The 22,607-nt window shown below is 42.0% G+C and overlaps 1 protein-coding gene across 6 annotated transcripts in view; it reads right to left on the minus strand.

Annotated features, from left to right (window-relative positions):
- Window positions 1-1,315: 1,315 nt before the first annotated feature.
- dachd (dachshund d) overlaps window positions 1,316-22,607 on the minus strand; it is a 140,319-nt gene continuing 119,027 nt past the window's right edge. For 4 of the 6 annotated variants that reach the window (XM_061791878.1, XM_061791874.1, XM_061791875.1 and 1 more), the window contains 6 exons: window positions 13,397-13,542; window positions 11,736-11,883; window positions 11,356-11,499; window positions 10,194-10,262; window positions 4,447-4,544; window positions 1,316-2,919 (listed from right to left, as the gene is read on the minus strand). In XM_061791878.1, the coding sequence (XP_061647862.1) occupies window positions 2,902-2,919; window positions 4,447-4,544; window positions 10,194-10,262; window positions 11,356-11,499; window positions 11,736-11,883; window positions 13,397-13,542 (623 nt within the window). In that variant the 3' untranslated portion in view covers window positions 1,316-2,901. The remainder of the gene's footprint in view (window positions 2,920-4,446; window positions 4,545-10,193; window positions 10,263-11,355; window positions 11,500-11,735; window positions 11,884-13,396; window positions 13,543-22,607) is intronic. The other 2 variants (XM_061791877.1, XM_061791876.1) reach the window with 1 other exon arrangement.

Consider the following 22,607-nt stretch of genomic DNA (forward strand, 5'->3'; position numbering starts at 1 on the left):
AAAATAATGTATAGAGAACACTCTTACAAAAATAAACTACTAAATCCATTTATTGGGGAAAAGTGAGCGTACACACTGTTTGTGTTCATGCATGTGCCTTTAAGAGGCGGGGTTTAGCAGGGTGGCACGTGAGTGTTTGGCATGAGCTGTGGACGACAGCAGCTCCTGTGTGAATGTGCACATTGTTTTTCTGTTCAATCAACAGCATTACCGTGTGTATCCTGTAAAATTATATTTAAAAAAAACATTTATATGTTATATAATGAATGGGGCAACACTGTACATGGATTTCAATGGACAGAAGAAATCATTATTAATGATGCATTTTTTTAAAAGAGCACAACAGGAGTTACCGAAAAGATTTTTCCTTTGCGCAGGACAACTGGACATTTTGTGTTCATAAAACTAATTCAACTACTTCGACAAAAGTATCTCCTTCCATGATTTTACATTTATTATTATTATTATTGACATTATCACAGATGGAAATCCTCTGCAGCCAAAAACAAAAAGAAATACTTTGTTTGTATCCTGACTACTGTGAAGGTGAGTTTTACAGTCACACTGCCATCTACTGGCCCGGAATGCAAGTTACAGCCTTAGCAGCCAATGTTGTCAAATCACGGTCGGACGTTAGAAGGGGCATCACCAGGGATTTGGGTCACCATTCCCAAAATAATAATCCCACTTGATCCGACATCACTGCCGCAGTTGTGTTGTGCGCAGAGTGAGTTGCCAAAGATGGCCGCGCTTCATTGGCGCGTTTTGGAGGTCAGGTGACCAGACCAGTTTGGCTTTTGCGGGAATCGCACGTTTTTCATTATTTATAATCATGAGTAAACATTTGTATTGACAACTAAATATGCTAACAATGACCGAGATGCAAATATATATGTATGTATATATAATTTTCCACTTTTTGTATTTTTTATTTTTGTTGCACTTTGGGTGGCGACGTCACCCAAACGTGTACGTGCTATGCTAACACTAACCTATGCTAGCGCAGTCGAAGAGTCGTCACTGCGATAAAACAAAACCAAACAAAAGACAGAGCGTGCCTTCTTTTCACATGTGACGACATATTCTCACGCCTCAGTGCAAAAATAGTTTTGTGCGCGACGTTCATAACTTTGAAATGTCAAACGTCGGTAACCTCGTAAACCGAAGACTCACCGGTGAGGATGCCGAGGTATTGTCCCACCCGTACGCCAAACCCGGCAAGCTTTGACCAATCCAAACGGAACGGAATTAAAAGTATGACGGACGTATACGGTGACATGTGGGTGGTGCCTTTTGGCCAATCAGCGTCATACACTTGAAAGAACACAGGGAATAATTTATTTACAGTCAGCTTGGCCACACCCTCATTGACATAATACGTGGGTCTCCAATTAGCCTAAAAAAACACACACACACACACATGGAAGTCAAAGGTGCGCACCCCACCCACCGCAAAAACACTCCCGACGGGAAAAGATGATTGGTATACTTTTTCTTTCACTGCTATACAAAGAGAAGAACAATATGCTCAGTCATTTTCTACAGTACAGCATACCTGCAATTTTCTTGGGGTACCGCCCTTTACATACATGGACAAAAGAGAGGGCGCACCCCCTTTCTCACGCTCACATGGTTTTATTGTCAACATTATTGAAAGTACAACGAAGAGATGATGTTGAGAGGGAAAAACAAGAAGCTATATAAGTTATCAGTGATAAAACACACACACACGTGCGCGAGGCTGCTGCTTCTTCTTCTTCTTCTGATGACTGGAAGGAACACAAAGGCTCAAAAGTGACATCGGGTTATTTCCATAAGAATATACACACACACGTTGAAAAGTCTTTCAGGGACAAAAGTTCACTTTCCATCCATTGGGATACCAGGAAAGTCATGGGGAAAAAAAAATGTGCAGTGTTTTTTTTGTTTTTTTTTTGTTTCAGGGAGAACTTGTTGCACAAATATTGACAGGTTGTTCTCGAGAGTCTCGTTTCTCTTTTTAGAAAAGAAAAAGAACAAAAAGTGCAGATTTTGAGGGCTCAAAATCATCCAAAATGTTCCAGAAACTTCCAAGAAATATCACCTCTGTTACAAAGATTACATTATGAGCGTACGAGAGGAAAAGTCTTCAATTGCAAAGATTTGTTGTTGTTATTGTTGTTGTTGTTGTGGTGGTGTTTGTTCAGCACAATAGAGGATTTATTATTAAATATCATAATTTCAGGACAAACATTTACATCATGCCTGCATGCTTTCTCAACAAAGTGGCAGCTAGAGGAAAGAATGATGGCTCAGGAATACAACCAAAAAACAAAACAAAAGAGAAGTTTATAGAAACGGTGATTTGTTTGCCTAATAGCGCTACTGCATGACATTATATATATACATATCATAGCAACCTGCTCCAGTTGTCCTATCATTGTTAGCATTGTATGTACAACAATGGTAGAAAGAAACTTGATTGTATTGTCGAGAAAAAAATGTGTTCACAATGTTTCCATCTTTTCTGTTCGCGTCTGAAAATTCAAATTTGAAATACAAAAATGGAATCGAATTCCTGTCACTGGTATTAAAAAGAAATCTTCAGTGCTGCGGTTGGATGTGTCGCTAGCAACGTTCGACTGTGCTCGATCTACGACCCGCAGCTGCTTTTTCCCCTGTGACGAAACCAGCTAAAATCCCAGGGAGAGAAAAACTTGTTTTGATTCTACAGTCAGACTTCCTCCAGCATTTCCTTCAAGCGGCAACTCCACGTCATCCCGAAAAACTAAATCGTACTGCAAATGGACTCTGGAGAATCTTTCCCATCCTTTGTTTCCATCTTCTTTTTTTTGTTTTTTAAATCGCTCTTCTCCCACCAGATTTCCTCCTGTCGCCGCTATTAGTACATGACGGCGGTTTTCAGGAAGAGTCTTCCGTCTGCAACACACAAATTGTGCACGATTAGCCAGCGGTGATTCAGACACAGACCCGAACAGCCTGCAACTCTCTCGCGCAGCGCTTCTCAAACTTTGTACACCAAGTAACACCGATAAAAATTCTTAGCTCGCTAAGTACCACCACCATGACCAAAATAGGAATGCAGTAGTGTAGTAGGCCTAAGCGTTCATGGAAATGAGTCAAAAGGTTCTACGACGAAAAAGAATTGGAAGCCACGGTAACATTTTTGCAGAGTTTGAACGATAACACTGGACCTAAATAAAAATGTTAAAAACTACTGCGGATAGTTGGATCGGGATCAGGTCGGACCGTGAATAGCGAAAATATGTGGGTAATTGATGTCCAGTATTGAAAAAAAAAATTGAAAATGATTATTTTCTTTTTTTTCAACCCCCCAAAAATCCCGAATGAGCGGGGATAAACTGCCAATAAGTGTTTTGGGGGTTGGTTCACCCCCAAAAAAGGAAAATCTAAAAAAAATAATAATCTGCAAATAGGTAAATCCGCGGATGCCGATGTATACCAAAATTATGATTCAATTAAAATGTATTGAATATAAAAGTTAGATGAACAAATTGTACCTAAATAAAGCTTAAAAACAAAAAAGATTAAATGTATTGTATTTTCAACTGAAATACAATTAGCATTAGCTAACACTGTTAGCTTCTGATAAAGTCAAAGTCAGATTTATTGTCAATTCTTTACGTGTACCAGGCAAAGAACTGGTAAAAGAACTCCAAATGATGTTTCTCACCTTCTCACGGTGAGGACAAGACAAGACATTTCTAAGATCAACGGTAAAATGTACAGGTACAAACCCCCCACCCCCCGCCCCCCGTCCCCCAAAACAGACATACTATATCTTAACAGTGGTGGGGTGTGTTTGAAGTTAAAGTTTGTTGTTTTCATGTCATATTTGTGTGTTTGACTTTTTATGGGAAGCGGCACGCTACCTTCAGACGGCGCTAAGCTAACGAGCTTGTCCATTTCCTGCGAGAAAGCGCTCAAGTCGGAAAAGCCACGGCGGCGCAAGCGTGTGTCAGATGTTTATTAGCGTTCCTCTGCCAGAGGAGCGCGGCGGTAATGCCTTTAATGCGACGGCCGCTTCTCTACGGCAGCGCGGCTAAATAATTCAACGCCGAAGACGAAGAGATGACAGCAAACGTCATATTGTTGGGTGGCGTAGGAGCTTGAAATCATGTTAAAATCATCCTACATTTTCATTGGACGGTGATATGTTGTTATTTCAACGAGCGTTACTGTTACATTCACCGTGGAGTGACACATAGAACAATTTTTTGAAAAATCACTTCTCTTTCCATGAAATACTGTACTCTGTCTGTGAAATGGTTTCACAGTTTGTTTTGAATGTTGTAAGTTAGTTGGTACTTCCTGGCCACTTTCATTTTGGCGGATTACGCAAAAAGACAAAACTTTGCCGAGGCGTGGCCATTTCATGGTGTCAAGAAACTGGATAAAGGTGCACACACAGGAATTGATTTTTACCGTTTGAGTCACAATTGCATCAGTGGAGCCGATCCGCCCCACAGAAAGATAATGGTACGGTCCGTCCGTTTGGCATCCTCCAGGAAACAGGAAGTAGCCTGCTTACAGACAGATGTACTCAACAAATTGGTTTGACTTTTGTTAACAGTTTGGCCTTGGCGGAGGTCTGACTTAAGTTCGCATGCTAAATGGTCACTGTCCGATGAAAAGCAAGTAACTGGAACTGTTGGGAATTCATCTTTGAATCGGAAAAAGCACCAAAAACATTTTGGCCAACTTGCCCTAGATTCGCCATTTGCTCATTTGCTCGAAGAGCTGGCATTTTAGTTTGACATTTTGGAATTTTGTCATGTTTTGTTTTGGGGGTAGGTTTTGTAATTTTGTTTTCTAAATCTAAATCTAAATCTTTATCAAAATAGCACAATAAAATACATTAGCAAAAGAGTATGCCTACGAAACGAAAAGGGAGGAGCCTAGCTAACCAATAGATAATAAAACTTTCCATGTTTTTTTTTTTTTTTTAAATACCTTATACATTTTACTGTGTTCTGATCAGGAACTTATGTAAAACAACTGACATACTTTTAAAACATTCAATCTTTTACAAGTTACGAATTCAAAGCAAAAATGTTGCGGTTTGAAGAACAACGACAAGCACGTACTGTTATATCCAAATTGGACGAAAGAATCCTTTCATGCAAAACACAAACATTCCTCTTTTCTTTTGTTTTATTTTCATTTTGAGTAAAACCTGAAAATATTTGGAGATGGACGTTTGTAATTGCGCAGTGAAGATATCTAACGTAAATGTCAATCGAGACACCTCTGCCAAGGCCGAACTGTGAACAAAATTGGGGGAAAAAAATGTGTGCTGCGTCTTATTTGTTTTTGTTCGTTAGTAATCTAGCGTAGGGCATTACAGAATTGACTTGTACACAATAACTGTACATTTCCCCCCACAATGTCGTTTCAAAGAGTCCCATTTTTAAACTATTAATTCCAAAGCTAAACGTAAGCCATTAGCCCGCTTGCAAATGTTGAAAAAAAATCGGATGAGAAATTGTTTTTACGAAACAGCCTCATTAAAACACGTTAAAACTTTAGTATTTTTTACATTCAAATCAGAATTCATTACAGAAAATACATATTTAATTAGATGCTAAATAAAACAAAGGGATTTTTTTCGGCCTCTCTCAGCATAAAAAAATCCTTTGAAAGATTAATTAATACATGTAAATTATGCAAATTACGCCCGTGCAAATATTTTATGAAGACAATTAAGGGATTCATTAATTACAGCCATTTTCTTCTGTCCCTTTCTTTTGCTTCAGTGACATTCATTCATTTAATTTTTAATTTCACTGTTTTGACGGTAAAACTAGCAACAACGCCGACAAAAAAACCCACAACAAAACAAAGAACTTTAGAGATAGTAGATAACGAGGATATTCAAGAAGGTAGTGGTGCCCCCGCCTGCCAAAAGAGCCTCGCTCCCTCTTGGAAGCCATTCAAAACACAGCCAAAAGCAATTAATAAACACCGACTGTGTTCATATTGCAGAATTAGAGAAGTGTGACAAAAGACAAATAGAAATAATTAGTTTGCTAAAAATTACGCCCTCATTATCTCCCCCCCCCCTCACCCCCCCACCTCCTTGAATTCAGAGTGAGGAGAATATACCAACACATTCACTTTGCTGATAGGCCGCTCTCCCCCTTCCCTTTATTTAGTTATTTATTTCCCCCTCTGTGCAATTTGTCAACCTCATTTTTTTGTTTGTTTGCCATTGGAGGTTAATTATGCAGCCGGGCTGGCAGAGCAGAGCGCAGGAGGAGACACGGGTGGCAGACAAATGCTTCTCTAATTGAACAAAAAGCACAAAAGTGCAGCGTGTATTTGGAATTCATTCATTTCCTCATTTGTTTAATTCACTTGCTTCTCCAGGTGAGCAAGTTTCACTGTTTCATGACAGACGGCGACGATGGAAAAATCACACTCTATATTATACAGAATATGTATTCTGTACTATGCGTATTTATATTTATATTATTGTCTTTTAGATCATTTTACAGTGGAGCATGGCTTTATGACACAAGCTTTTTCTCTGGCTTTTTCCGCCCCCCTCCCGTGAGGGCAAAAAGAGGTGCTAACCTGAAGCGCAAGTGCTAATCAGTCAAAAAGCACAAAAATCTAACAGTGCTATTTGAATTAAATATTTTGCTTGCTCCTTCGAGGCGGTGGTGTGAGAATTTTTAATTATTTTATAACTGACAAAGACAGTGGAAAAAAAAAAAATGTCACTGCTTATTTTAAGTGTTTTTGTCTTCTCCTTCAAACTCAAATCATTTGTAAGCCATTATTTTAGGAAAGGTAATGTGGTAAGATGTGCTTGACATGATATAACATAGTTTGTGATCATTTGTGATTGGGGCCATCAATTGTACTATAAAGCAGAGGTGTCAAACTCAAGGCCCGGGGTACAGATGCGGCCCGCCACATCATTTTTATGTGGCCCGCGAAAGCAAATCATGCTCGTCAACTTCTGTGATTCTTGCTAAAATCTGTACCCAAATTCCAAATTGTCAAAATAATAAACAATAATGTTGAGATATTGCATTTTTCTGTTACCAAACCCTTCTTCTACAGTAACTTAAAACAATACTTGAACAAACTATTATCCTTGTCTTCTGATTTCAAAACTAGTTATCCCTCAATTTGTTGTGTAATAGTAATAATAATTATTGGTGATGATTAAACATTTCTATGGTTTCACTGTTCTAACGGCCCTCCGAGGCCCGAGATAAAAAAGAGTTTGACACCCCTGCTGTAAAGGAAATGATCGGCTTGTTCACAACAATGTGAGCAACACAATTAGTTAAATATCAACTAAGCTAACGCAATTAGCACATAGCTGCAAGCATAATGGTTAATAACTAGCGTGGAAACCTTACCAACAAAAAATATATATATTTTTGAAATTTTGTTTTGATTGTATAATGTTTAACACTTGTCTGTACCTGTACAGTTAATAAAGGTTTCATTGTTAATTAATTGACTTGACATGATTATCTAAAGAAAAAAATGGCTTTGAAATTAGAACTTGGAAATCTGAATTAGGCTCTAGCCTTTCAGTGGCTATATCCAAATTTGCTCTTAAATAAAGCGCCGTAATGACTTTTGGATGTGTGTGCTACCTTTGCAATGACCATGTAAATCTTGACATCAAACAGTAAGTGAATGACATTTAATTAAAAGAAGAGTCGTGGTTTCTTTCCGCCATGTTTGCTCTTTTCACAAATCTAACTGTTTGGTCGTGTGGAGACGAAGAACTTCCACGTCAAATTGCGATTAAAGGTGCGCCCCCGCGCCCCGAGGCATCTTAAAGCGATCCGTCTTCGGCGTGATAATTGAGGATGTTTTTGCGCGGTGTCTTGTGTGTGCGTAAACACAGATAGCAGACGGCCCACTGAGGTTATCGCCGGTGTGCGCCCTTCCCCAAAAAGCGCGCCCGACCCTCCCCCACGGCCCCGGAGGCAAACAAACAAACAAAGCATTAAAAATGCACAAGGCTTATTCATAAAATGGATTGATTTGGTCTCTTTTATTACTACCAAAGGGGAGATTTCGACGCTTTTGGTGGTTTTATGACTCATTAGTATTTCCTGAGCGGTAAACAAACGCGTCTGCTTCTGCAAAGAAAGCTAACACACACAAGCGCACCGTTTGGTGCTTTTGACTGCATGGAGCTGTTTTTACCCTTGGTGGAGGTGAAAGGGTTATATGTTTGTTTAGTGTGTCGCTATTTGTATGTGTTTGTTACTCGCGCAACTCCCAAACGACGACATTTGTTTTCACAGTGCGAGCAAATATCCAAAATGAATGCACGTAGCGAGAGTTAGCAACATTTTAGCACAAAACAGAAAGACACGTGGTGTACTTTTAGCTCTGTTGGTTGGTTTGTTTGTTAGGTAGCACAAATATGCTGAAGCTAAACAGTCGAAGAAGCAAGTAGCCTTTAGATTTAAGTGAGAATTTGGATAAATATTTGTCTTTTGGCCATTTACTAGGGAATCGTACACCTCCACCAGCAATCGTACACCTCCACCTGCAATCCAATGGTAGAGCGCCGTCTGTCTTATCTGAACATATTTGGTTATTCCCGATGAACCACAAATTAGCCTGCCAACTAACAAACAAAATTAGCGACGAAGGTGTTCCACCACTGCAAAATACAAATCGTAGTCTCTATGAAACAGGAAGTGGTGTACTAGCTAACATATGGACAAAGCCCCCCAAAATGGTGCGCCACAATTTTATTTTTTGTTTTCATTGATCCATTCATGATGGAACTGTTAACCCCAACACTGAATGCAAATGGGAGACCCCATCTAAATACTTCACGTCATTCTCTATGAACCAAGAAACGTTGCGTTGGCTCACATATTGACAATTCCTCCCCAAATATGCCTCGTCACAATTTTATGCTCTGTTTTTGTTGGTTCGCTACTGATGGAACTGTGACCCTCACCCAAAATACAATGGTAGAGTCCGCTATGTCTAGTTCAAACACGATGTAATTTCCCATATGGACAAAACAAAATAAAAATAGCGCACTAGAATGTTTTGTGTGTGTCTATTCACTCATGATGGCAGTGCTACCCCCACACCAGAATGCAAAGAGTAGAGGACCATTTGCAAACTAGCATTCATCCTCGCCTTAGTCGTGTTCATCTGATCCTTATTGTTACGTTATTCTCCACAAACTAGCGAGTACTAGCACAAACAAAAATGGTGAGCCCCGATTTTGTTCAAGGAATATAGTATCTACGTTTATGTCACAATGATGGTGACCCCTGACCAGCCAAGAATGAAAGCGGAACAGACCCGTCTCTTTTGCGCTAATGTTTTTCGCCGTGAACCAGAAATGAGCCAGGTAGCTATCACGGACAGACAAACAAAGATTTTTTTTAAAATTTTTGTTGAGGGATTAATTTTCTCTTTTTGCCATTTACCTCATGATGGAAGTTTTACCGCGTTCGTGGAAGGCAAATGGTACAGCGTAATCATTTTACGTTATAATCTGTTTACCACACGTTTTTTAAAGTTTATTTGTCAGTACATTTGTGAAAATTCAGATGACATAACATCCATGATTCCCATGTCCCATGAAGTCCCACGATTCTTTAGGATCTTCAGTCAATCGAATAGATTTGAAATGCAGTACGCCTGGAAAAAGGTAGATTTCTTGAGAAAAAAAAAGCGATTTAACAAGATTAAAGTTCGATGGCTGTTAGCAGGACAGAGATGATACTTGTTATATGCGTCAACAAAGTTCTTCCTTGACATCTCTCCTCACATTCTTGTCAAACCGCATGCGGCCGATTGCTAAAATGGAATTGAACAGAAACACATACGCAATGTTTTCCCCTCACTTTTGTTAACAGTTTGACAATTCCAGCTTGCAGTGCTATTTTAGCTTATCATTGTGGTGAAATAGTGAACATTACACCGCCTACAGGACGATAAGTGTTTGGCACAGTTCTATTGAGATTGATGTTTTTTTTTTTCCTTCCTGAAAGTATTACATTCTTTCTAAAGAGAAGCAATGATCTTGACCCAGTCTGGTGGCCCAGATGGTGAATAGCGATGGCCCAACGGCAAGCACACTAAATGTGTGTGTGTGTGTGTGTAAAAGAGGACGAGAAGAAGAAAAAGAAAGATTTATAGTCTCATCTGAGCCCTTGCACCTTGTATTGTCCTTTCAGCATCTGTTCTTCCGCTGCCGCGGTCGCTCTCCATCTCAGGGGTCAGAGCGTCTGCGAGAGAAAAGAGATCAGCGCCGTTAAACATCCTCCCGACGTCCGGCCGGCGCGATGTCAGCGGCGCCGGCGCATCGTTCGCTCGGAACGAGCGGCGGCGCCTCGGAGCCTCGCGGGCTTATGCCGCCTGAGGCCGACTTTTGCTTTTATAATCCGTTGCTCGGAGTCACTCAGCCTTAATACGACAGGTTCAAAACCAGTTAGAGTACCGCCTCAAATAGTCAACAGAATAGACGCCGTCTCTCAATTAGCCACTCGGTGCGTCCTAATTAGGAGTGGCGGGCCGTGCATTTGGTGCCTGGGGCTTGCCTGACTTCATCCACCTCTTGATACCACCGCGATCATGTCGCAGTTATAGAAAACATCAATACAATACAAAAACGCAAACGCCCTGGGAGACTGCCCCTGTCGGCAGTCAACGACACCTCGCTCATGTTTAGTTAGCGCTAGCGTAAGTGCTAACATGGCGCTTGTACAAACTTCACTGAAATAAACATACACATATATCACGTGTGTGAGTATAAATAGCATCTTTGAGCTGAAATTCTAGCAACGCCATACGCTGAGATAACGGACTACACTAAACACCAATTAAAGGCAGTTCATAGCTAACTAGCTACTAGCGTTAGCCTGAGATTTTGTGTACGGCTATTTCAAGAAACATTTTCGAAGGTGAGCTCTTACTAGGAGTTTCATTCAATGAAATCACTTTAACCTGGCAAAAAAAAAGTACTGTTCTTTTTTTGGGGAAAAATCATCCCATATGTTTGTAAATTCTGAGCTAGCAGTTCTGCTTTTGGAGGCCACCTAGTGTGTTAGCTTCTACATGGCAACAATTAGCTACACTGTGTGAATGTCACCCAGACACTGGAGCTATGTTTGTGGGTCAAAACAAGTTTTAATAGTTGGGAAGTAAAGAAAATTTGAAATACTATACATAATAAAATCAGAAACTGTTGATGTGAATTGACTACTGTGGCATAAATCCATGAATAATTAATACATATATAAAAAAGATAAAGATGAATACAAATTTCCACTTGCAGGTTGTGTGAAAATAAAATAAAATGATTTTGTTTTAGTCGCTGACCGTTGAGCGAGCGCATGCTGTCGGCGGGCGACGGCTGCTTGAGGGTCTGCTCCGCCTGCTCTCTCCTCTTGGATTCGTACTCCAGAGCTTCTTGGAGTTTCCTCTTGGCTTTCTTCTCCTTCTTCAGACGCTTCTGGATGATGGCTAATGACGGGGAAATGCATGAAAAAAAAAAGGCAAAGACGTCAAATACATTCTTGGATGTGCTGTATAAAATACAAATGAAATTCCTCTGACTGTTGTTATTTAGCCTGTAATCAATAAACTCCTTAATGTATTTGTGTTGCATCAAGTGAAACGTGAAGGTAAAAAGTGTATTTCCACTTCTATACACAAGAGGAGCAACGGTGCTTTCACGCATGCACAGACAAATTGGTTACCTCTGTTCTTCTGCTCCATGGCCAGCTGCTTTTCCAGAGTCTCCCGGAGTTCCCGCTCTCGGAACAGCTCCATCTTCAGCTCCGTCTTCTCCAGCTGAACTTGCTTCTCCTGCGCTCGCGCGTTGTCGATGGCCACCTTCAGCAGGCCCTGCAAATCAAACACGCACGTTAAACCCAGCTGCTTGAGCTCTTGTAGGTGCAGTCGTGGTACTGTACTCCACAGTGGCCACTTTGCTTCAGCGCTCCATTTTCTTGATGCCAACAGTCTCCTCTCAGATACAATTAGTCTGCATTCGGGAGAGCCACATTCTCCATTGTTGTTGTTGATTAGCCCGATAAGTCCCGAGACTTGTGAAATATAAATATACATCCATCCGTCCATCCATTTTCTGAGTCGCTTCTCCTCACTAGGGTCGCGGGCATGCTGGAGCCTATCCCAGCTGTCATCGGGCAGGAGGCGGGGTCCACCCTGAACTGGTTGCCAGCCAATCGCAGGGCACATACAAACAAACAACCATTCGCACTCACAGTCACACCTACGGGCAATTTGGAGTCCCCAATTAATGCATGTTTTTGGGATGTGGGAGGAAACCGGAGTGCCCGGAGAAAACCCACGCAGGCACGGGGAGAACATGCAAACTCCACACAGCTGGGGCCGGGGATTGAGTTCCTCAGCCTGGTGGTCCTGCACCGGATGCTCCGTAGCCTCCTGCTCGAGGGAGGCTATATAAAGAGGAGATGAGGCTGATTCACCTATTGGATAAATCTCAATCAGTTATCCACTTTAAAATAGTACAGCGGGAAAAAACACTCCGCTTTAAGCGCATGAGTCGGAACGAGTCAGGCTAACAAACGGTCACGATGGAGGGGAACCGGGGTCTCCTGCATTCACTTGTCATCATGTGGTAAGAAGACATATTCTACACGGGCAGATTGAGCGCCGCTGCAGCACAACGGAGACCGGCGAGTAAAATACAGCACCAGGGTAAGCTAATATTAGCATTGTGTGTTTCTTTTTGTTGTTTCGAACTGCGTATCCTGAAATGACACAATGACGAATCTGATCGACCAATGAGAGACCAGCCATATACCACCCATATGGTATCTGCTCGGCACACTTGGACCTCGTTTGACCTAGTATTTGAAATAGTACCTGGTAATAGAACAGAACTTGAAATAGTACCAGAATAGTAACTGAAACAGCACTTGATACAAGACAGAGTAACTTGTACTTTACCATGAATACAACCTAGTAACAGGAATAGTACTTACTCCCAGAAATAGTAGCCTGTAGCAGGACTCATACTGGCTACCAGAAAATATTATATATACAATGATATAATAATGCTTCTATGATATTGGTATGACATTTGGGCATCACAGCGGAGGTGGTGCTTAGCATAATTTGCGTGCCAGGATTTTGCATGTTCTCTCCATGTTCTCTCCACTTTTCTCCCGCATTCCAACAACATTCCTGTTTGGTTCATTTCATTGTCCACAAGTGGATGCGCGTGGTTGTTTGTGCTCTGCGCATGGCTGTCGCAGTCCAGGGAGTAGCGCACCACACCTCTTGCCCAAAGTCAGCCAGGACTGGCTCCAGCTCGCACACGATCCTAATTGGGACAAAAATGGATGCGTGACATGAGCGTGACCAATTCTACCTGTATGTTGGTGAGGAGAGTCTCTATTGACGACAGGCCGTCCGGGAAGAGGAAGGGCGAGGGGAAGCCGGGAGGCAGAGTCGGTCCGGCCAACGACAAGCGCTCGTAGCTGTCTCTCGCCGTTGGCGTGCACATCAGGTTATCGTCTGCAGACAAAGTCAAAACTCATTACCGCTAAGTATTCATACCATCCATCCATTTTTTCTCCACTAGTAAAAAAGCAAATACAGCAGACGCGTTAAAGATGGGTTTGATCTGAGAGGTTCCACTGTCCTAATGGAAGTGTCTTCCTCTTCTCTTGTCACCCGGACTCCAAGAATTACACAACATTGGCCCCTGTGAGGTTTCCTTGTATTGCTTTTCCTCAGCATTCCAGAGTGGGGGCCAAACACTATCAAGATGGACAGAAATCCCAGCTTTCCCCATTTAAGAGATGTCACGTGTACAACAAAAGCACAAACAAGTCGGCCCGCCTGCCGCGACCCCCGCGAGGCTCGCGCTCCCTTTGCGCTCGCACGCTGTCATTCAAACCGGAGATGACATCATCACGCGCGGCTCCGACCCCGCCATCTGCCGTCCGGCCTCGGAGGAGGAGGAGGAGAGGCAAAGACAAGCGCGCACGTCGGCCATGTTAGTTTGGAGACGATTCGTTTTGACGGGATCGCCACAGGAAGTCAATGTTTAATAGCCTATTCAAGTTTTTTTTTCCCACTTCATTATAAGCTTTGTGTCCTTGGGTGTCTTGAAAGGTGCTTATGAAGACAAAGGTATACTGTATATCTCACTGAAATTATCTCAATATTCACCTGAGGAACAATATGTATGATTTTAGAAATAATCCATAAATCGTTTTTTAGCAAGCAGGATTACACCAATGATATTTTACATTTTTATTACAATTTTATATTTTTATATATTTGCTATTTATTTGAGTTAAAATGAAGTGTCCTTGATTTGTTTTTGCTTAATATAAAATGAGTGTTTTTTGGGGGAATTGTGCAAAAAGAAATCAAATATCCCAATTATCAATCATTTTTAAAGGATTGGGAGAATTTATTTTTGGGATCATGAAAAAAAAAAAAACTACTAGTAAAACTAGTTGTTAAGAACTCCGCCAGTCGTGAGGAAGTGAACATTGTTTGTGTCTTGAAGCAAAATGCAATGACTTGCTGCAACCAGCAGAGGCGCTGTTGATTCCGTTTTTTGGATCGTTCGGCCTTGGTGGATGTCTACGTTCGCTGCGTTCCATTCGAGATTGCAATGCGGACTTCATGTTCATTTTGTCTTTATGTGGCGGCACCCTCACTCCCTCCCTTTCCTCCTTTCCTCACATAGCACCCCCCCCCCCCCCCCCCCCCCCCCGCAACCCCACAATCAACATTTAAGCTATGCCAGCCAAGAGCCGGCCGGGAACAGCTGGTGCTACATTAATTAGTTTAAAGTATTTATTTCGCCCATCCTCAGAGCAGATTGAGCAAAAACATTGGAGATTATTTCGAGCATCTGCAAAATGCCCTGGAAACATGTCGGGAGCCAAGAAAATGGAGTGTTAGAATTCACAGTTTAGGCTTGTAATTTGGATTTTGAGTCCACCTTTCCCGCGGAGAAGACTGTGAACGTCCGTGGAGGAAATAAACAACCTTTCCGCTTTTATTGAAGGGGAAGAAGTTCACTCTGTGTGCTTAATTAGAATGGATATTTGCCTAATGGATTCAAATTTTTTCATAATGCCAGTTCATAGGAATAATGTAGTTCCCACTTTGAAATGGAAATTTGATTAAGTGATAGGGGGGCAAACTTTGGTTATTGAAAAACATTTGGCATTCTTCCAGAAGATGAGTATTTCGCCAATAATTATATATATATAATATATGATATTATATAATATATTATATATATTTTCGCCTCAACAGACTCAAAAGAGCAATCAAATGTACCGAGTGAGTGCATCTCCTGCCATAAACAGTGTTGTGTTATCATGTAGGTCTCCGAAGTTTTTTTCGAGCCATAGACGGGTTTCGCGTGAAGTGGACCTCCGCGCATTCGCCGCTTGGCACCCGCAGATTCGCCTATTCGTGGATTAACATCCTGCCCGTTGTTAGCTGGGATAGGAAAATGGATGGATGGATGGATTAAATATACAAATCAACATTACGCTGAATGTAGATGTCGTTATTAGTGGCAGCCTTGCGGGTGCTTCCCTTCAACTTGCCGGACCCTTCTTTGGGTAATCTTTCTTTTTTCAAAACTCCAAAGGCCGTCGTATAATGCTGGCTGTTTGGGTTCCATGTGCGGAAGCAGTTTCTCTCTCGCTCTCTCCATCCATCCATCCATCCACTCAGTACCCAGTAGAAGTCGCATTTCTTCTTGTAATGTGAACAACTCCGTAAAAAGATCAGACCTTGATTGCATTCATTCCGATTGAAGATCTCTGGTCAACTGTTTCCACGGGACGTGAGCTTTTCCCATCTGGTGTACACATGGGACACATACACGTCTCATCGGAAAAGCTGTTTTACAGACGTGTGGCGCACGCAAGATCGATCACGTGATTTCTCAAGATGGATGTCAGTCCTCTATTTAGCACAGCAGTTGCGATTGTTTTTACAATTTCATTCAAGCAACAGCTTGATGAAAACAAGGTGCAAGAACTTAAAGACAAGATCTCCGTCGCATAGGAGCTCTGGTTGGAAGGCGGCTTTTTTACATGCGTAAATGATGATGTCACCGCGCATTTACATCAAGACAAAACACGCGCAGCCCTGGACAGTTCCGATTCGCGGTTTACACGACGAAAACGTACTTACACACCTGTGAATCCGAATGAAATTCCATTCAGATTTGACCTGTTTATTCTGATTGAGGTGTTTATATGGAGCAAGTCCATTTGGTTTGGGCTTCTAATCCTCTTCTAATCAGAATCCAAAAACTCCACGTAAACCCGGCCAATCGTAACCGGACCACGTTTAAGGTCCCGAAAAGTGAACATGTCTGTGAAAGAGAGGACGTTTGGTCAGCCTTAGCATTGATTTCTGCCTTCTGTGGCGTGCGAAATAAACGTCTTTTGGAGTAATATGAAAGGCCCATTTCATCTCCATAAAACACCTAATGAAAGATCAAAACGCTGCGAGTTGGCCGGCGCTCAGGTTGATATAGACGTCGCCCACCCCCGATAAAATCACCTTGTCAACGAGGGACGTTAGCAGACCTCTGGGAGAGCGAGCTTTGTAATTGATTCGTACCGGTGGCACTTTGTCGTCCTTATTCCGAGCCGGCATTAATCATAAATCACCGCTTTAACAAACTCCGGCGTCAGGCTTCCCCCCAGCTCGACACAATGTTGGATCACACGGAATATTTGATGGCTTTGTTGCGACGGGGAAACAACCTGTCACGCTTTGGGAAAAGCAAACAGCGCGTTTTGTTCGACAGCGTACAAGCACCTCTTGTCAGATAACATTTCCAGCAGGAGACCTTAAAAAAAAAACACATAAAATCAAAAAAATCGCGTGAATAAAATGTAATGGGACCAAAACAGGAAACGGCTTAGTGGAAGTTGAATGTTAACCCAGAAGAGTCACATCTTCTTCCATTCTGCACACGCTTCTTGGACGTAAACGCTGGCAAGTGCGCGCGTGTTGATTCCTCACAATCGCAGTCTTCAACTTAATTAGAGCGAGCTGAACGGGGGCCCGCCGGAACGGAGCGCTCTGCTTCCAGGTGATATTTCCGCGGGGCTGGCGCGGCCGCCGACAGCAGCTGCGACGAGGGCGGCGGCGGCGGCTGCCCGTCGCTCTGAAATACCGCCTGCAAAAGCGGGCATGTCACCCCCACGCCTCCGCTTTGCTGTCACCAATAACATTTCACGCACAGCTGTTTGGCCGGATAATAGGAGCCACAAATAAAAACGGGGCCGCTGTAAATACAATGCATGTTGAATGAAACAGCGTAATTTAAACACCTCCAGCGCAGCCTCCATAACTCCCTCCTTTCTCCATCTTCCCGCTTTGAATAGCTGCACAGGGAGTCGGTGACAGCGTGCAAGCAGTGATGAATTACCTTTCCACTTAATTCTCTTACTCCTCCTCTGTTACGCTGCGAAAACACCAGGCCAGGCATAGACTTGACTATAAATACAACCCCCCCCCCCCCCCCCCACCACCCTAAAAAAAAAATATATATTTGTAAATATAAAGGGGAATCACTCGGCGGAATGTAAGCTTGCGTCCAATTTACATGTGATTATATTTGTGTACCTTGAATTAAAATGTCATAATAAAATACCCCCCAAAAATAAACGTTACAATTATATGCTATTACCTTTATGTTTAATAAATACAAAATAATATATATGAAGTTGCGTTCTATACATATGTTATTAAATATGTGTTGTAAGTAGTACATAGACAAAAAATAAAAATAAAATAATGAAAAATTTTTTTTTTAGTCATATAAAAATATGTATAATGTGTATGTCACATATCAGATGTCCAATGTACATGCTGTTAACATTGTGCATGAATCCTGAAAAAAATAATGATGTATATATATATATATATATATAAAGAAAATATGGATGTTGGACTTTGCATTTCTAAAAATCGTTTAAAAAATACAATAAAATAAAACATATTCGGCACACTTAAGTGTTAGTAAATCTAAATGTACATTGCTAAAAACAAAGAAAAGAAAATACTGAATATACAGCATGTAAAAAGAACAAAAAAGTAAGTTGATATGTGTAAACATGTGAAATTGTGCCAATGTGCATTGCAAGTTGCCCTTGAATCTTGCATTTCTACAAATAACTAAATGATGACGATTCAAAATATTCATACAGTCGAAAATGTGAAGTTGCAAATATTATCAAATATTTGTTGCAAGTGGACATTATACTGTTAAAAAAAATACAAAATTAAAAGATGTTTGTGTGGCATGTAGCACTTGGACCTTGCACTGCTATAAATACAAAAAATCAAAATCAAATGTAAAGTTGTGCTTTATAAGCGAGGAAAAATGTGCATTAAATTGTCCTCTTCTTTTTTTTCAGAGCGACAGACACACATTGCAATCTGCGGCAAAGCCAGAGGAGGAAAACCTTGGGAAATTTAGCCGCAATCTCGGGATAAATAGCTGTAATTGACCTTGGGAGTTGAAAATGTGCCATATGTTTCTGCTTCCCGTGTTTGAAAGCGACTCCCTCAGGACATCGCTGAAGCGGGGAAAGGGAGGCGAGGAGGAAAGACAGACAAAGAAAGAGAAGGTGGAGGAGGATAGTTAAAAAAAAAAACAGCAGAGGAGATGGATGCATAGATGGCGGCGGCGCAAGAACAGAATGATTGAAATAGTGACAAGAGCAAGCCGGCGAGAGACGGGGCAAAGGTACACCGGGCTGGGCCAGTCACAATGATATATTGACAGGTGAAGCTTTTGTCCTTGTGAGCGCCGCTGCCCCCAGCAGGAGAAGCTCGTCAGCGCTGACTCCTCACTGCACAATTACATTGGATTTGCCTCCTCCTCCTTCGAACGGCCAAGTTATGACCTCTCGGACAGCCATTAGCGGCTGGTTCCACCTGCACTTAAAAGCGATGGATTTGGAAAATCCTGCGTCTGCCGCTGCAAGTGCAAGCCACGCAGGCAGGAAAGAGGAGTCGCCCGCAATTTGAGCACTTAAAAAAACATGAGCCTTGCTTATGTTGCAATCGCGATCTGCACTTGAAAGCATCTTTCAGGCTGAGTAGAGTCAAACTGGATGAGCTGTCCAAATGGATGGTTCGGAGCAACGTTGCTCGTTGTACATTAGAACATTGGAGCATGTGAGTCCTCAAAGAAACGCGCCCGCCCACTGTATAGTACAAGGGAGTCAAAATCATTTTTGTTGCAAATCAGAAGTCCAGGATAATAGTTTGTTTAACTATTGTTCAAATGACTGTAAAATGTGGTCTGGTAACGAAAAAAGTATCTCACTGTTTTTATTCATTACACAAGATTGTTTGAAATTTGGTCCAGATTTTCGCAAGATCCCTGGAAGCCGATGCACATGATTTGCTATCGCGGACCACATGAAATGTTGCAGCGGGCCGGATCTGGCCCCCGGACTTTGAGTTTGGCAAAATTGTCCTATGCAATAAATGTTGAGCAAAAGCTTTTTTTTGGGGGGTGGTAGCTTCAACAATAGCTTTCAAAACTGGTTACCCACCAATTTGTTGTGTATATGTAAACAATATTCAGAGCCAATGAAACGTGAATATGTTTTCACAGTCATAACGGCCCTCTGAGGGAAATCAAAAGTATCATGTTGCCCGTGAGAAAAATGAGTTTGACACCGCTGCTTCCAGGTACCATTTGTAGTACCTGGTCAATCTCGGTTCCAAGCGTGAGCACAAATGCCATTGTCGCATTGAAGGATAAACAGCTTAAAATGACAAAAATAAACACAAATGCTCATGTTAGCTTGCTCCACAGTCTCCTCTTTGCTGCAGCGCTCAGTTTTCTGGCTGCCCTCGTTCTTCTCCCCTTTCGTAGCCCCTTTCACACTAACCGGTACTTAACACAACTTCATTGGCCATTTTATCTGTGCTGCATAACGTTTACTGTTATGTTTAAATGCCAAAAGGTGAGTTCGATGAATTGATACCGTTTGCGTAAAGTGCGAGCGACATATTTGTTTGCCCGTGCGTGATGTTACGTCAGTTTGTGCTAACGTGTTATTATAATACAATTAATGAGCCTCATGTGAAGGTTGTTTGTTTGTGTTAATTAACTACCGAATACAGTCGTTTATGTAACATGGGTTGATAATTGTCGACATGCTAGAAGCGTGGTGTTGCTGGCTAATGCTTCTCTCTGTTTCAAGTGCTTTACCGCCACCTTGTGGCATCTGTGCGCAAATACTGGCATCTGTGGGCAATTATTGAGAGATTTTTGTTAGCCATGGCAGGGCTCGGTCGCTATCCCCAGCGAAGTACGTTGGGCCTTTGACAAGTACGCTGACGCTACGGTAGAAAGCCGATTTCTAGATTGGTCATTGAGCTGGAAAAGTTCTGCTTCAATTGCAAAGTGAGCAAAGTAAACACGCTGATGGATGGATGCGAAAAACAAGACAAACACACAGTCATTAAACACACACACACACACACACACACACTAATGTGGCCTCATCACATTGAAGCTAATTTCCTTTTCATCACGGAGCGAGGTAAATGAGAGTTTGCCTCATCCCCGCTGGGGGACAAAGTCAAGGGCCCCCGGTCGGGATTGGGCTCGATTAACAGGTAACATTTGCCACTCGCTCTCTTATCACAGTGTGAAAATGATTTTTGGGGTTTTTGTTTGTTTCTTTTCCTGCCCTCCCACCGCTTAGAGATGAAATCGCTGGCTGCACAAAGCCATTTGGAGAGCGGGAGGAGAGAAGGTGAGCGGGATAATCAAGCTGGCCACTGGGCCGTGTTTTCCCAAATGCTCTCCAAAACATTACTGTGCACGGGCATTAAATTAGCGGTGGCCCACCTTAAAATGTTGACATTTAGCGTGACTTTTTGGAGAGTGACACCGTCATATTTTTCTCGTTGGATATCATTAAATTTCAACTGCCCTATGGCCGTGCCTTTCCATTAATAACCCATTCCGACTGTCGCCTCCCTCCCTCTCTCTGTCTCGCCACATTCTTAAAGTGACGACTCCATTGCTTTTGCTTTAATAATAAATTGAAACGTATCCTCAAGGCCGCATGAAAAAAGAGACACGGATGGATATAACAATAAATCCTTCCGTGTCAGGGACGTGACAAGAAATGTGAACAGGAAGCTCACTCAGGCCATGTCCACGCAAACAAACTTTTTGGAAAACTTTGTACGTTTTGAATAGCTTAAAAACGTCGGTGATGATTTGCACATTTTGCTTGTAGACGGGGAGCAGTGTGCGCTGCACAGTTCTGAAATTTGCGTTTCGGTCTGGGAACCTCTGGCCCAAAATCGGCTGGGATGGGCTCCAGCAAATGCGAGCGAATGAGGACGAAAGTGGACGGACGGATACTTGTCGATGGAAGAAACACTTTTTAAGCAACGTCATTTGGATTGGTGAAACAAAAAAAAAAAGAAGAAAAGATGATCATAAATCATCTTCAGCTTCTTGAGCTTTCGGCAGGTGAACTCGTTTTAGGCATCTAAAAATGGAGCTTTAGGAAAAAGCCACAATTCACCGCATGTGGGAAAGGTTGTCTCTTTTGAAACAAAATACATGAAAACCGATTCCGCCTTTACCTAAACGACACTAAAATTCCGCCAGCTGAAAACGACTCTTGAGGAAAACTCATTCTAAGTGGTTTATTAAAACAAAATAACGGCGATCCGATCCGCTGAAACAGAATGACCCGTAGCCAAAAACACGTTTTAAAATCTAATCGTAGCATTAATTTACGTTCAAAATCGGCATACTTCAAAGGGTAATGTTTAATTTAGCGGCACAATTTGGACGGCGAGCAAATATACGCATTCATTGTCAAACCTCTGCACGCAACTTTACGGTCATAACGGAACGTTGTCGGCACTTGGTTGATAAAAGCAAAATAACACATTTTCGTCTGAAGAGGAAGTACATGCTCAAAAGACAGTTCTGCCGCCCGATACTAAGAATAAATATATGACACAATACATCATGTTTTTATTGATTGTTTAGCCCCACAATTGTAAGAGTTGTCATGTAGAACACTTTGAACGTCAACAATATGTATGCCGCACAGTCTTTCAAGTGAAGTGCAACCTTTGTGAAATTATGTCTCCAAGGTCATGAATGTGTTCATTTTTCGCCCCGAGACTCGTGGACTCAGCATCAAAAGAGAAGCACTCAACAGTTGACGCTGTTAATTTGCATGCACGCATCTTCTTTCTTCTTTTCCTTTGGGCTTGTCCCGTTAGGGGTCGCCACAGCGCGTCATCCTTTTCCATGTCAGCCTATCTCCTGCATCCTCCTCTCCAACCCCAACTGCCCTCATGTCTTCCCTCACGACATCCATCAACCTTCTCTTTGGTCTTCCTCTCGCTCTCTTGCCTGGCATCTTGCCTCCATCCTCGTCATCCTTCTCGCAATATACTCACTATTTCCCCTCTGGACGTGTCCAAACCATTGAAGTCTTCTCTCTCTAACTTTGTCTCCAAAACATCGAACCTTGGCCGTCCCTCTGATGAGCTCATTTCTAATTTTATCCAACCTG

This window comes from Phyllopteryx taeniolatus, chromosome 12 (genome assembly GCF_024500385.1).
Source record: "Phyllopteryx taeniolatus isolate TA_2022b chromosome 12, UOR_Ptae_1.2, whole genome shotgun sequence".
NCBI classification, from domain to species: Eukaryota; Metazoa; Chordata; class Actinopteri; order Syngnathiformes; family Syngnathidae; genus Phyllopteryx; species Phyllopteryx taeniolatus.